Source organism: Phyllostomus hastatus, unplaced genomic scaffold (genome assembly GCF_019186645.2).
Source record: "Phyllostomus hastatus isolate PE091 unplaced genomic scaffold, TTU_PhHast_1.1 phas_scaffold_93, whole genome shotgun sequence".
Lineage (NCBI taxonomy): Eukaryota > Metazoa > Chordata > Mammalia > Chiroptera > Phyllostomidae > Phyllostomus > Phyllostomus hastatus.
In genome coordinates this window covers 19,102,899-19,117,078 of record NW_025334042.1, presented here as the reverse complement: position 1 = coordinate 19,117,078, position 14,180 = coordinate 19,102,899, and the positions used below count along the sequence as shown (strand labels likewise).

Sequence of the window (14,180 nt, the reverse complement as noted above, 5' to 3'; positions counted from 1 at the left end):
GTGATGACCTCTCCTGTTTCCCACCTTGATTCTTTACTCTTAATTTCAGGTGATCATGGAGCTCAGCTTGGCCTCCATGGGGCCAGTGGTGATGGAATACATGATGATGCAGCAGGAGGAGAGGAAGGAGAAAACAGCCCAGATCCCCAACCCCAGGCTGGTCGGAGGACCCGGAGGGAAGCATGCACCTGCCCCTACTGTAAAGACAGTGAAGGAAGGTAAGTTGACCCAGCCAGTATCTTAAGAGTAATGTAAAGATATAATGTAATTACAATAAAGAATGAAAAATTAATGGATTTGGAGGTAAGAGGAGGGTTTATTTTTTTTCTTTTGACATTTAAGACTTGGCAATATTGCAAAGCAATCAGAGATAGCACAATACTTTTGATTAGGTTATATTATAGGATCTAATGGTTCTAGCTCTGATTCTTTCATCAATTCTAAGACCATGGGCCTTAATAGATGCCTGCTTTCTCCTACAGATAAGGAAATCAGATGGAGCCAGCTGGTCTAATGATTATTACCATATGTCTGTTTTTGAGATGGTTTTAACAAGGTTGCTTGTAAAACAGTGTTGCAGAGAGAAAATAATACCTACACTAATGTGTTTTTACAGTGGCTGTCTGAGAATAAGAGTTTTCCAGAGTCTTATCTTCCCTCAAAATAGACAAAAAATGCCCAGTCCAGGTAGAAAATTCTTCCATCAGAGACTCTTAACATGTCCTACAGAACAAAGTACTGATTTTCTCAGCACTAGTGTCTGCTATTCAATATTGTGTCTGGAGAGTTCCAAGTTCTGTTCTTTTCCTTCAAGTCACAGCTTTTGAGAGAATAGAAAGTTAAATAGTTGTTTATATGTCTTTGGGGAAAAAATCTGTTAAAGTTTTGTCCTAATAAAAATAAGCACAAAAATAAGAAAAGTACTGAAACAAAAAATAAATTGAGTTATTTATAGCTTAGCACTACATTACAGGAACAAGCTTAATTAAAAGCACTGAGCTGGTGTGCCTCAGTGGATTGAGCACCAGCCTAAGAACCAACGGGTCACTTCATTTGATTCTGAGTCAGGGCAAATGCCTGGGTTGTGGGCCAGGTCCCCAATAGAAGGTACGTGAGAGGCAACCACAGGCAACCATACATGGGTGTTTCTTTCCCTCTCTTTCTCCCTCCTTTCTCTCTCTAAAAGTAAATAAATAAATATTTTTTTTTTTAAAAAAGCACTGAGTATAATAGTGTTTCTCTCTAACAAAGCTTAAAGTAGATTTAAATTTCTGAAGAACTCTGATTCTCACCTAAATGTGATTTCATTTTCATTGTTTTTTTTCTTTCTGCTAATATGTGCTGTTAAAACCCAAGAAAAGTCCCTCTTGGAAATCTCCCCAATGCCTGTTAATGAATGACACATGGAAAAATTTGGTTTAGCAAAAATGTTTCAGAGCTGATCCCTGAGAGAGGAACTTAGGATCTGCTCCATACAGGGATTTTTTTTTTTTTTCTACATACCTTGAATTAGTTAGGGTTCTTATTGTCCTTTATTGACTTTTTTCAGCCCATCTTCCTCTTCCATTGAAGCCCCTGATATTGGTCCAGCTTTTCAGGTTTTAATCTTTACCATTTGGCTCTTGAGTTTTATTTTAGGAAAAAAGTTTTATAGGTGTAAAATATTTTCCTTAAAGTTCTTAACAAAGTGCTTAAATGGAGAGACCTTTTGTCATAAGCAAGGTCCTAGCCAAAAATACCACCATATGCACAGTAGTTTCTATGGAAAATGCATGTATTGAGACTTAAATTTTTTTTAAATAGAAGAAATCACATGAGAATGATTATTTCTTCAAACATCAAAATTGAATAAGGAACAGGAAAACAGAAAAGAGCAAATGTTGGTTGAGAGGAAACCTACAAGTTGAATTTTGGGTGGTAAGAACCAGAGTCGTGCTTTGGCTGGTGTGGCTCAGTGAATTGAGCACTGGCCTGTGAACCGATTCCCAGCCAGGGCACATGTCTGGGTTGCGGGCCAGGTCCCTGGTTGGGGGCATGAGATGTATCCCTCACACATTCATGTTTCTCTCCATCTCTCTCCCCTTTTCTCTCTCTCTAAAAATAAATAAATAAAACCTTAAAAACAAAAAAGAACCAGAGTCGACTGAGATTTATCTTTTGATAATAAAGAGAAGCCTTTAAACAAGAAAATTTGGGTTAGTTTTGAGTGGGTGGGGTAATTGCTGTTGACACTTTGTGGTTATTTAATTTTTATCTCTGGAATGAATGATGAATAGTTGTGTTTTCACTTACAGAGGCTCTGGGGATCCTGGCAAAAAGAAACAGCACATTTGCCACATTCAAGGCTGTGGCAAAGTGTATGGCAAGACCTCACACTTACGGGCACACTTGCGTTGGCATACAGGAGAGAGGCCATTCATGTGTACCTGGTCATACTGTGGGAAACGTTTCACACGTTCAGATGAGCTACAAAGGCACAAACGCACGCACACAGGTGAGTGGGATCCTGGGGAAGAAAAAAATAGTAATAGACCAGATAGAAAGGCACAAAATATATCTATGAAATTACTAAAAATTATGAGCAAATTATGTTCGGAACTAAATGTATGAATCACAAGTGGAATTGGAGTTAATCTAGAAAACCTGTAAGAAGGAAGGAGCTGGGGCCCTGGCTGGGATAGCTCAGTTGGTTAGAGCATTGTCCCAGCACTCCAAAGTTGCGGGTTCAGTCTCCGGCCAGGGCACGTACAAGAATCAACCAGTGAATGCATAAATAAGTGGAACAACAAAATGATGTTTCTGTCTCTGTCTCTCTTTCTCTCTCTTCCTCTCTCTCTCAAATCAATTTTTTAAAATTAAAAAAAAAATAGGGAGGACGGAACTAGGTTTTGAGTGGAATTTTGAAGGGTTCCATTATTCTTGTTAGTCTTAGTCCTGTCAGGCTTTTCTGCTATATTCTTTCCTTTCCGAGGACCAGGCATCCCTCCTTCTTTCCTTTTTTTTTCTTTATTTATTCCCCTCCTCGCAGAATACCAGATTTCTTTTGAAAGCAGTCCCTTTGTCTCTGTTCTTTGTTACGTGGTTTGGGTGGGTTTGACCCTACCCCCAGCTCTAGGAATGGGTCATGATTGGCTTAAACCAGTTGATGTATCCCTTCCCCACAGGATGTTTGGTTCAGGTGTGGGCAATTAAGTTTGTCCAGGAAGCGTGAATATTGGGACTTGGGCTGAGAATGCAGGGCCACAGACACTTTCTCCTTCTTGGGTTTGTGGTGTGAAGGTGTACGGCCAGGAACTGCTACTCCCCAACCCTTCTCTATTTTTCTTCCTACAAAAACCTATCACCAGGTTTTTCTTGCTTTTATCACCTTTTAAAACTGAGTTAATATTCTGCCTCACAAAGTTTGAAGGCAGTAATTGGACAAGGTACTCCCTACTTTCTGAGATGTTTGTTTCTTATCTACTTTCTCTTTTTTTTACTTAGGTGAGAAGAAATTTGCCTGCCCTGAGTGTCCCAAGCGCTTCATGAGGAGTGACCACCTGTCAAAGCATATCAAGACCCACCAGAATAAGAAGGGAGGCACAGGTGTAGCCCTGAGTGTGGGCACGTTGCCCCTGGACAGTGGGGCAGGTTCAGAAGGCAGTGGTGCTGCCACTTCTTCAGCCCTTATTACCACCAATATGGTAGCCATGGAGGCCATCTGTCCAGAGGGTATTGCTCGTCTTGCCAACAGTGGCATCAACGTCATGCAGGTGGCGGATCTGCAGTCCATTAATATCAGTGGCAATGGCTTCTGAGATCAGGCACCCAGGGCCAGAGACATATGGGTTATACCCATTAACCCTGGGATGCAAGGTAGCATGGGTCCAAGAGACATGTGGGAGAGAGAGCCATGAGGCATTAAAATGCATGGTGGTGGGAAGAACTGGGGAGGAATACAAGAGAAGAGATGGGGTCCTGGCACTTACCTATAGCATCAGTGCCTCCTTGCAGTGGAAAACATCAGTGAAAATTCTGTTGGTGCCACCCTTTGATGAGAGTTTGTTTGACCCCAGTTTCTTCTTATATTTCTTACCCAGCTTCCCTGTCCTGCGTTTCCCTTCTCAGATCCCTCATGATGGATCCCCCCCTTTCCTAAAGCCATCATGCCTTGATAAATATATATGATCATTGAAATACTTTTTAACAAAAAACAGATTCTATATTATATATATATATAAAAGATATATAGAGATGCATTTGCAGGGGTTGGCTGGGAGGAGGAAGGAGACCATTCTATGACCAAAATACCTTGGTCATTTTTTTATATTGCCTTATTTCCTTATGGCTGAGCCTTGTTGTGACACATCAAGCTTCTGTAGATGTTGTCTTGGCTTCCCACTAGATTAAGCATCCATATGCTCTGCTTTTAGTTTATATATACATACATATTATTTTTCTTAATTTTGTCTTTTTATTTGGGATCAGCTTCTTGCACTCCTTTCCTGACTCCATCCTTTCTGTCTCCCTTTCTCTCACTTGATCATTTCATGTTTTTGGAAGTGATCCCTGGATGAGGCACTTCTGTGAATCTTTTAAAGTCTTAAGTACCAGCAGCAGAATGGAGAAACCTTGAAGCCCAGGATGATGCTTGAAGTAACTGTGTGTGGAGAAAGTGTTCAAAATACTGCTTACTGACGCAGGCACCCTCTTGGTGCTGGAGAGTCAAGGGCACCACTCCATCAGCTGCTCTAAGCATCACGAGTCAGAAGTCTTTCTATGTAATTGTACAAGAGATCCTTTGAAGATTATAATCTGGGATCAGTTGTATAAATTATCAAAAGATGGTCACGTCATAAGTGGGGGCTTTTAATAAGAAAATGATGTGCTCAGAAGCAGAAGTGACTCAGTAGTCCAGTTCAGGAGTTAGTGGAGTATTTGGACTTTTGTACAGCTGTCTTCCAAGGTGGCTCTAAGCTTTGATTTTACATAAGCTGAGTTCACATTCTGAAAGGAAGTACGCTTCCTCTTTTGAACATCCCCAGTAGTGTCTTTCCCGTTATGTTATTAAGGAGCATCAGGCAATGAATCTCTTCCGGGTTTCCATTCTGCAGAACTCCAGAGCATGGACTAGTGGCAAGGCAGTGGTCCTTTGATCTTTTCCCTTATCTCTTCCTTGGGTGGTTCCTAAGGAAAAAGGAAGCACATGATCATGGGAACAATAGCCCAGAACAAAAACCACTGTTGTTTATGGGAGAGATCAGGAGAAACCATCCTACTTTCTTCATGGCCTAATTCCTGAAGAGACTGATCCAAAAATTATAGCGGCAGGGAACTCTTAGTGCATTTGGCACTGAGATTTAAATGCAACCAGAGTTGTCCTCAAGGCCCAGCCATTAAAACATCGGCTCTCTTGACCTTCTGGTGTCTTGTCAGAGGGCTTTTCACTGTGAGGAAGTGTGGAAATGGCTGCGTGTATGTGTGTAATCTGTTAGGTTGGGGATAGGTTTTCTGTTAGCCTTTACTAAAAGAGACCTGCAATAAAAAATTACCCTGATCTGATAGTGAAGTGTTTGTGTATGACTGTGTGTGAGTGTGTGTTCGTGCCTGTATATATCTACACACAGATGAGAAATTATATTTAACATTGTTGGAAAATAAATTCAGATCAAAATGCCTTTCAGGCCCATTACCTAGAAATCTATCTTAAAATCTAGGTATGTTCCTGAGGTCATTTCTTTGCTTATGCTAAATTAGTTACAATTATGAATGGGGGATATTTTTTTAATATATTTTATTGATTATGCTATTACAGTTGTCCCAATTTTTCCCCCTTTGTCCCCCTCCACCTGGTACCCCCAGTCCCTCCAGCAGTCTCCCCACCACCGTAGTTTGTGTCCATGGGTCATGCATATAAGTTCTTTGGCTACTCCATTTCCTATACTGTTTTTAATATCTGAATGGGGGATATTCTACTGCACTTTTAAAAGAAGAAACTATTGTGTTTGAAGGTGAAACCATCTATTGCAGAATCCTAGTTCCTTTCATAATTTTTTTTACCTTGACTACAAACAGATGATGCTATGATTCTACTATATTTTTATATAAAATCTATCCAAATTAGGGTTTGGGTAAGTGCATTGTTTAACCTGCAGTACAATAACTGTTAACATTCTAAACAAAGTCGATTCCACTTTGTCCTTTCTCTGCAGACTTAATACTGTTTTAACACTCAGGAACCATTGCAAGGAATTTTCTCCAGATCAAATTAATACTAAAGTAAAAGTCATCCAAGCCCAGCCGTATGTCACAACCCTTTATTGCCTGAAGGGCAGAACTCAAGAGTCTGTTATTTTATGGCTGTAATCATGTACATAGACATCTTTTGGAGAAAAGAGGCAGGATAACTCACTGGAGTTTGCAGTATTTTGCTAGAGCATTTGAAGGAATGGAATCTTCCCCAGTATGAAATTATTAAACTAGCTTACTGAAGCTGAGGACTACAAGCTTTTAGGATGTTATTTTAATGATGTTTCTCTCTGGCATGGAATGTTGGTTTACCCTCCACCCCTTTCATTAGCATTAATATGAGTGAATTTATATCTAATTCTTTCCACTTGCCCTATTTTCTTCTCACCAAGGAAGCTCCAGACCCTGTATCTTGTTGGGCCCCACAATTGAAGCAGCTTCTGCTTTTGTCTCCCAGCAGCAGTGAGCCCGTCTTTTCCACAGGAAGTTTGGAGCCTACATTCCTTGAGTCAGGAGCTATTGCTGAAAATCCCTTTTTTTGAACTTTAGTCAGCAGAAATTAGTGTAACTGACAGGCATACTGATTCTAAATTTTTTTTACATGAGTTCCTTTTTTATTTAATTTTTAACAAAAACGACCAAACCTTGGAGAGGAGTGGTAATATTAAAGCACTCATTCCCTTGTTCTTTCAGGTTGCCCATTCACTTTCATTTGCTTGTCATTTGACTTGTCGCACTTTGCACCCGGAGCAGTAACAGCCCACACCATCTTCCTTCAGGGACCTCCCAGTCGGCACTGTGTGGGTGCTATGCAGAATTAAGTATAATGGATATTTCTCAGCCTGGTTCAGAATAATAGAACCCTTGATCCCAGAAAGAATAGACTGCAGTGTGGAGTAAAGATTATGATCGGGGGAGGGTTAGAGACAAAAGCTGTAAATTACTATGGCTGGTTGATTTTTTTCTACTATATACATATATATATATTTTTTGCTTTTATATATCCTACATAGGAAACTAAGCATTGTATTTTTTTAACAAATCTGAGAAAGCACTATGAACTGCAGATGTTTGACTTTCAGAATATATTTTGTATTACTATCTTCACATTGTGCGAATGAATACTGGAAGCTGCAGATCTTTGCTAGGATGCAATAAATTTATATCCTTTTCGAGGGGTTCTTCTGGGGGTATTAATCAAGCCCCTGTTATGTTTTGAGGGAGCTCTGGTGCTACTTGCTTAAAGTTTTCATTCAATTGTAAGTACCCTGATGCCTTTTGGACCTTGGGATCAGATCAAACGAGTTTTGGAGATCCAGGTACCAAGGAAATGAAGATAGTCTAGCTGCCTCAAGTGAGGTGCCCTTTGCATAGCTCTCCTTCCCCCTGTTCAAAGCTGGGTAGCCTCTTGGGGTTGGGAGGGAAAATGTGAAATCTCAGTTTCATCTCCCTTAGAAGAGAGCCGGTAACTTATGTGCAAGGATGAAAGGTGGCAGCAGTGGCTTTGGGGAAAGGGAGGAGGACATGGCACTTCTCCAACCCCGGAAAACTGCTTTTGAAAACTGCTGATAAAATATGGGCAGGTTGCTTTACTTTTGTTTGGGAGCCTGTGCTCTCTCCGGTGCCTCTCTTGGCTTTCCTCCTGGGGTACAGACCTCTTCTGGGAGGATGAGCAGACCAGCTTTGAGGTTGACCTGTTTCTTTTCTTTGTCTGCCTTCCCTAAACACCACCCCCCAGGAAGACATTAAGCAGCCTGAAGCTTAAATTCCTGCTCTCCCAGATTTGGCTCACTTGCCTTAGATTTGAAGGTTGGGAAAGGAAAAAAGGGGGTGTCCCTGGATTCATTCCTCCCCTATGTCTTCTCCAACTTTGATTTCCAAAACTCAAATAGATTTCCTCCACAAAGTTCATTTGAGAGAGATGAGTATTTTGTCCCATTTTTCCCTTTCCTCATCAAACAACTCCAGCCCGCCTTGCATCTGCTGGGTGAGAGATGTGATTTGTCCCTCAACTTCTTCAGTATCAGGAAAAAAAGGCATAACAAATTGGGTTAAGCTGGAGCTGCAGGTAGTGATGACTGTTGATACCTCTCCTGGGGTGTGTGTTTCTCTCACCTTCAGGAATGACACTGTGCCTTCTCCACAATGGAAAGGGCTTTGTCTGCTCAGCCCTCTACTTTCTCAGCAACTGCTCTTGAACAGTGTGGACAAGGGCAGGTCTTCATATTTCTTATCACCCCTTTCTCCCAATGGCATCCTATAGCCCTCACTTGGAATCTAGGGCTCAAAGACTTTGGGGTAAAATGGGGAAAATATGCTGGGATTGACCTGAGGATTCCCCTTCTACAGCTGCCAATAGCAGCTGTGCTAGGGCTTGCTAGGGCCTGCTTCCTCTTCCCAAGTCTGTCATCCTTGGAGGAGAGGGGGCCGTTGCTCCAGCCTCTGGTGCCTAAACCAACTTTATTTCTCTCTTAACACTGGCAATAACCAGTCTTCATACCACTGTTGCCTTTTTAAACCTCTTAATAATTCATACTGTGTTGTTGGTTCCAATCCAATTATCACCAGGGCTGTGTGGAGAAATATTTTTAAATGCTCTCTCATCTTGGTCCCCCCCCCCCATTCTGTATGTATGATGCTAATCTCTCTTGTCTTTCAGTTTCTTCCTGCTCTTTTGTATCTTTCTTGTGTCTCCTCCTACCTTTTGTGTCTGGGTGTTTTGGGGCGCTTTTTTTTTTTTTTGCCTTTTTGTACAAAGATTAGTTTCAATGTAGTCTGTAGCTCCTTTGTAAACCAATTAAAAATTTTTTTTAATAAAAAGGTATGTCTCTGGTGTGTTAAGAAAGTTGGGAATGGGGAGAATATGGCTGCGACTTCATGTACTGAACCCAGTAAAGGTTTCTGGCTATGCTGTTGAGCTCCTGTACATATTGATCAGTACAGTTGCCCTACATTTAACTCCCAGGTAAATGGTGTCGTGACCCAATCAGTGTGCTGTGACTTCACAGAAATGCATAGGTCCAAGAGGAAGAGGCAGTACCATCTTTTTCAGTAAGTTTTTTATTTTAGAATACTTTTTTTTTTCAGATTTTATTTTTAGAGAGGAGGGAAGGGAGGGAATTGAGTGGGGGAGAGAAACATTGGTCTGTTGCCTCTCATACGCACCCTGATCACACCCTGACTAGACCAAACTTGCAACCCAGGTGTGTGCCCTGGCTGGGAATTGAACCGGTGACCTTTTGCTTTGTGGGACAGTGCCCAACCAACAGAGCCACGCCAGTCAGAGCAGTTTTGGGGTATACTTTTAAAGGAAAGTTGCAGAGAAAGTACAAAAAGTTTCTACATATTCCCTTCCCCAGTTTTCCCCATTGTTAATATTACCATAGTACATTGTCAAAAGTAAGAAACTGGTGTTGGTATATTACATTAGCTAAACCCCAGGCTCTCTGAATTTCACTAGTTTTCCTGTTGATATCCTCCTGTTCTAGAATTCATTCCAGGATACCACATTGCATTTAGTTGAAATGTCTCCCCAGTCACTTCTAGTCTGTGACAGTTTTTGTTTTTTATAACGAGGACAGTCTTTGTGAGTATTGCCTAGGTGTCTTGTAGAATGTCCCCAAGTCTGAATTTGTCTGATTTTTTTTATTATTATTATTAACCTGATCTTACGGGTTCCTGGAAAAAATATACCACCCAGGTGAAATGTCCTCATCACATCCTACCAAGGGGTATGTGATAGCCCATAACGTTACTGGTGGTAATCCTCATTACTTGGTTAAGGTAGTGTTTGCTAGGTTTATCCAGTTTCTCTTTCCCTATTCTTTGGATGCTATTCAATAAATCTACCCTGCCTTTAATGCGAATTAAGCTTCCTCAATGTACTAGCTACATAGTGTATTTGAAATTCTGTGAGGAAATTATCTCTTCCCCATTAATTTATATTACGTGTACTTTTTAAAAATACTTAAATATTAGGTAAATTTATTTTATAATTTGTTATAATCCAATACTACATTATTTTTTGTTGCTCGAATTGTCCCAGCATAAGTCATTGCAAGCTTTCAGGTTGGCTCCTGTGTCCCTTTGATATTTCTATACCCTTATTTTTCTGAGCACTTTCTGGGGTCCTGATAAACAAGATGCTTCACGCTCAACTTGTATTTTTCCTGCCCCAGCCCTAGAATCAGCCATTTCTCCAAGGAACCTTGGCTCTTTTTATTTGGAGAATTGTATTTGGGAACCAAGGTCTAGCCCTAACATATTTTACATTCAGTTAATACCTGCCTGTGTCAACATGATTGCATCTGGATTGCAGCCCCTTCTGGAACAAATTATTTTTGACAGCCTTTCTGATTTTCCATCAGCCTGCAGCTTCTTTTCCTTTTCCTAAGAATCCTTGATCAACTCTTTATACTGTAACTACCAACACTCCTGATTCTTTTGCTCATTTGACACCCTGTGCCTACTTTATCAATCACTGAGCTATGGGTAAACTCAGCTATTTGATTTCCTTATGTAGCCATCAGTAATGTAACATTTTAACTATTGGGGAAGGAGCATTGTTTTGGGGTTTGGTTTTTTATACCCTAAAATGGGCCTTCTTTAATAGTAGTGCCATCTATTCATTCAATAAACATTTATTGAGCCTTTACTGTGTGCTGGGTGCTAAGCTAGGTTGAAGATAAAATATAAAACGGGCCCTGCAACCAACTACTTCATAGTCTGGCAAGTGAGACTGATGCCATTAATTGCAATACTAACCCCATTTTTTCAGCAGATGATATGATTCCTATTTTATGCAGAAAACAGAAGCATGAATTTCCTCAAACTTCCCTTTCCTGTCGCTACAAGTATCAATGTATTCACCAGCTTTTTAGGAGAAAGCATTTTTTCTTTACAAGCTCAACCATGTCACTTGTGCTCATTTTCTTAGACTTCTATTTCTTTGTTTTCATATTTTCTCCTTTTCAGTCTTGCCTGGGTTCTCTTGTCAGACTATTAGCACGTTAAAATCCTTTCCCTCCATTTTGAAAAACCTTTGCTTCCTCTTCAAACTACTGATCTAGTTCTTTTGTTTCCCAAAGTAGTTTACACTCAGTTTTACTCTTCTTTTATTCCCTCTTCAGGCCATTTGCTCAGCTCTCATCATTTACCAAATGGTTTCTTTTTTTTTTTTAGATTAAAAAAAATTTGTGTATTTTTATAGAGATGGGGAAGGAGAGAAAATGAAGGAGAGAAACCTCCATGTGTGAGAAACATGCAATGATCCGTTGCCTCTCACAGGCCCCCAAAGGGAGAGAGGGGACCTGGCCTGCAACCCAGGCATGTGCCCTGACCTTGAATCAAACCTGTGTCCTTTTAGTTCGCAGGCCAGAGCTCAGTCTACTGAGCCACACCAAGCAGGGTTTAAGTTTGTTTATTTTTAGGGAGAGGGGAAGGGAAAGAGAGGGAGAGAAACATCAATCGGTTGCCTCTCACGTGTGTAACCAGGGGATGGCCCTGCAACCCAGGCATATGCCCTGACCAAGAATCGAACTGGTGACCCTTTGGTTCTCAGGCCAGTGCCCAATCCACTGATCCACACCAGCCAGGGCTGGACATTTTCATCTGGATATCCCATGGATAACTCATACTCAACATGTAAGAAGAGGAAATAACCCTTGTGTTCCTCATCTTACTTAAGAGTATTACTACCCCTTGAGCCTTTGTACTTGAAACCTCAGAATCATTTCTTCTTCAATTCTCCCTTTCATCTCTCAACATTCATTATCAATCCTGTTAATATTACTAATACAATGTACCTAATGTTTTTCCTTTCTCTCTCTCTCTTTTTTTTTTATTTCCACTGTCCTGGGACTTTGGCTTAGATCTTGTAACTGATCTTGCTTCCAGCCCCTCTGAGCTCTAGTCATCTATGTTACACATAGCTACCAGAGCCCTTCCTAAAATCCTTTACTCTTAGGAAAGGTCTAAGCTCCTTGATAATGGAATTGAAACCTTTCCAATCTGGTCTCAGTCTATCTTTAGGGTGATTTTCTGCTTAAATCTCATACACCTTTCTCCAACTCACACCACCTTTGCTACACGTTGTGTTCATACCTCTGTGTTTATTCTTGCTGTTCCCTTTGCCTAAAACACTCACTCTCTTTTTACTTGTTTTCAGTGTGTTTACCTTTGAGATGATTTAAAGATTCCTTTCTCTGTGAAACTCTGGGCATCTTTCTTCCCTTGTCTTTTATACCCTGGACAGAATTAGCTTATTTGATCTTTCTTCTTATATAGCTTCCTATTTAGCTGCTTGTTCATATTCTTGGCCTGATACATAATTTTCTGGTAGCTAATTGATTTATCTTCTTTTTTAGACTGAGCTCTTGAAAGGCAGGAATTACATATCACTGTAGGTAGGTCCAGCACCTAATGAAATACCATAAGACTGGGGCCTGATAGATATTTTCTAAGTTGAATGAATAAACAACTCTCTTTAGCCTTGTGATCAGTGGGGTTGAAGATCAATTATTGGGCCAATGCAGACTTTAATCAGGGGATTCTGATGAAGATCTTTGTGTATCTTTATCCAGGAAGCCTGTATTCCTGTCTCAAGGTCCTTTCTCAGGACTTTCCCAATCCCTTAGCTTTCAGATTTTTACTCCTATCACTATTTCAACTCTAAACTCTGCTTAGAGCAGGTATACTTCCCATAAACCTGACTGGAATGCTTATCTTTGAGACAAGTAGTTATCCAAGGCTTTGGGTGAGGAAACTCTGCCTTCCTGCCTGATCCTTACCTTGCTCCCTGCTGAAGGAGATAGTCTCCTGAGACGCTCCAGACGCAAGAAGTTATTTGACCTTCAATTTCTCCCCCACTCTCCTGTTCAGCCCCAGACTTATCTGATCTGAGAGCTGGTGAAGATAGCTATAACCAAGTACATTCCAGTCATCTAACTGGCTGGGTCCTGCAGACTCCCAGAAGGTCCCAAAAAGGGATGGGCAGCTGTCTGTCTGCCTCTAGCCCTCATCATCACTCCAGCTTTGGCTTCACAACTACTGAACTTTTAACTTCCTGTCATCTAGTCTCCCCAGGAGTAAGGCTCCAGAATCAGAGAATCAATACTCAGACCTTCATCCCTTGTCTAAACCAGATCATTCCAAGAAAGGGCTTCCAGGCAGCCACAAGGGGGACAGAACGCCAGGGAAACAAGGAACTGGTCCCAGTGACTCTAATTCTCAGGAGCCACCTGCTCATACCAGTGGAAATGATTACTGTAGTTTCTGAGTCTGGTGGAGTTGGACTCCTGTCTCTATGCAGCACAAGCCATAGTTCTCTCCTTCCATATCATGCTGACAATCCCTCTATACACCCTGTGCCTTCCCTTCACATTTTTACAGTCCCTGCAACTGAATAGATACAGGAGATGTACTATGTATGTTTGTCGTCAAAAGTGGCTCTTGCTGCCCCCTCCCTGCGCCCTGAGTTTCTCCTATGTCTGCTGACCTCTAGTGGTGGTAGCTTGAACTGTACCCTCCCTTTCTAGTTAGTGACGGGCTGGCAGGTAATGGTGTCTTTTTTTATCAATCCAAATTCAAATATTCAAATACTGTATTACATGGAAATACTTATTGCTGAGTTTTGTATTTATTTTTGGGTCTTTCAGACATTAAAAATGAAAGTAATAATTAGTTCAATGGAAGAATTAGATGAGGTGATTATAAAATGTAGAGCCCTAGCTGTGTCCTACCACATAGGTGCTCAATAAAAGTTTGTTGCCTTCTCAATAATAGTGACTTGGTCAGTGTGTGACTCAAAGTGATTTTAAAAATTCTGGTAACATAAAATTTACCATTATAACATTTTCTTTCTTTTTTTTTTTTAGATTTTATTTATCCATTTCTAGAGAGGGAAGAGAGGGAGATAGAGAGAGAGAGAAACATCAATGTGCGGTTGCTGGAGG

The 14,180-nt window shown here is 40.8% G+C and overlaps 1 protein-coding gene across 1 annotated transcript in view; it reads left to right on the top strand.

Moving 5' to 3' along the window:
- Window positions 1-9,048, top strand: part of SP1 (Sp1 transcription factor) — a 38,015-nt gene extending 28,967 nt beyond the window's left edge. Inside the window, exons 4-6 of the mRNA XM_045829067.1 lie at window positions 50-218; window positions 2,295-2,494; window positions 3,484-9,048. Of these exons, the coding sequence (XP_045685023.1) occupies window positions 50-218; window positions 2,295-2,494; window positions 3,484-3,797 (683 nt within the window). The 3' untranslated portion in view covers window positions 3,798-9,048. The remainder of the gene's footprint in view (window positions 1-49; window positions 219-2,294; window positions 2,495-3,483) is intronic.
- Window positions 9,049-14,180: the final 5,132 nt, after the last annotated feature.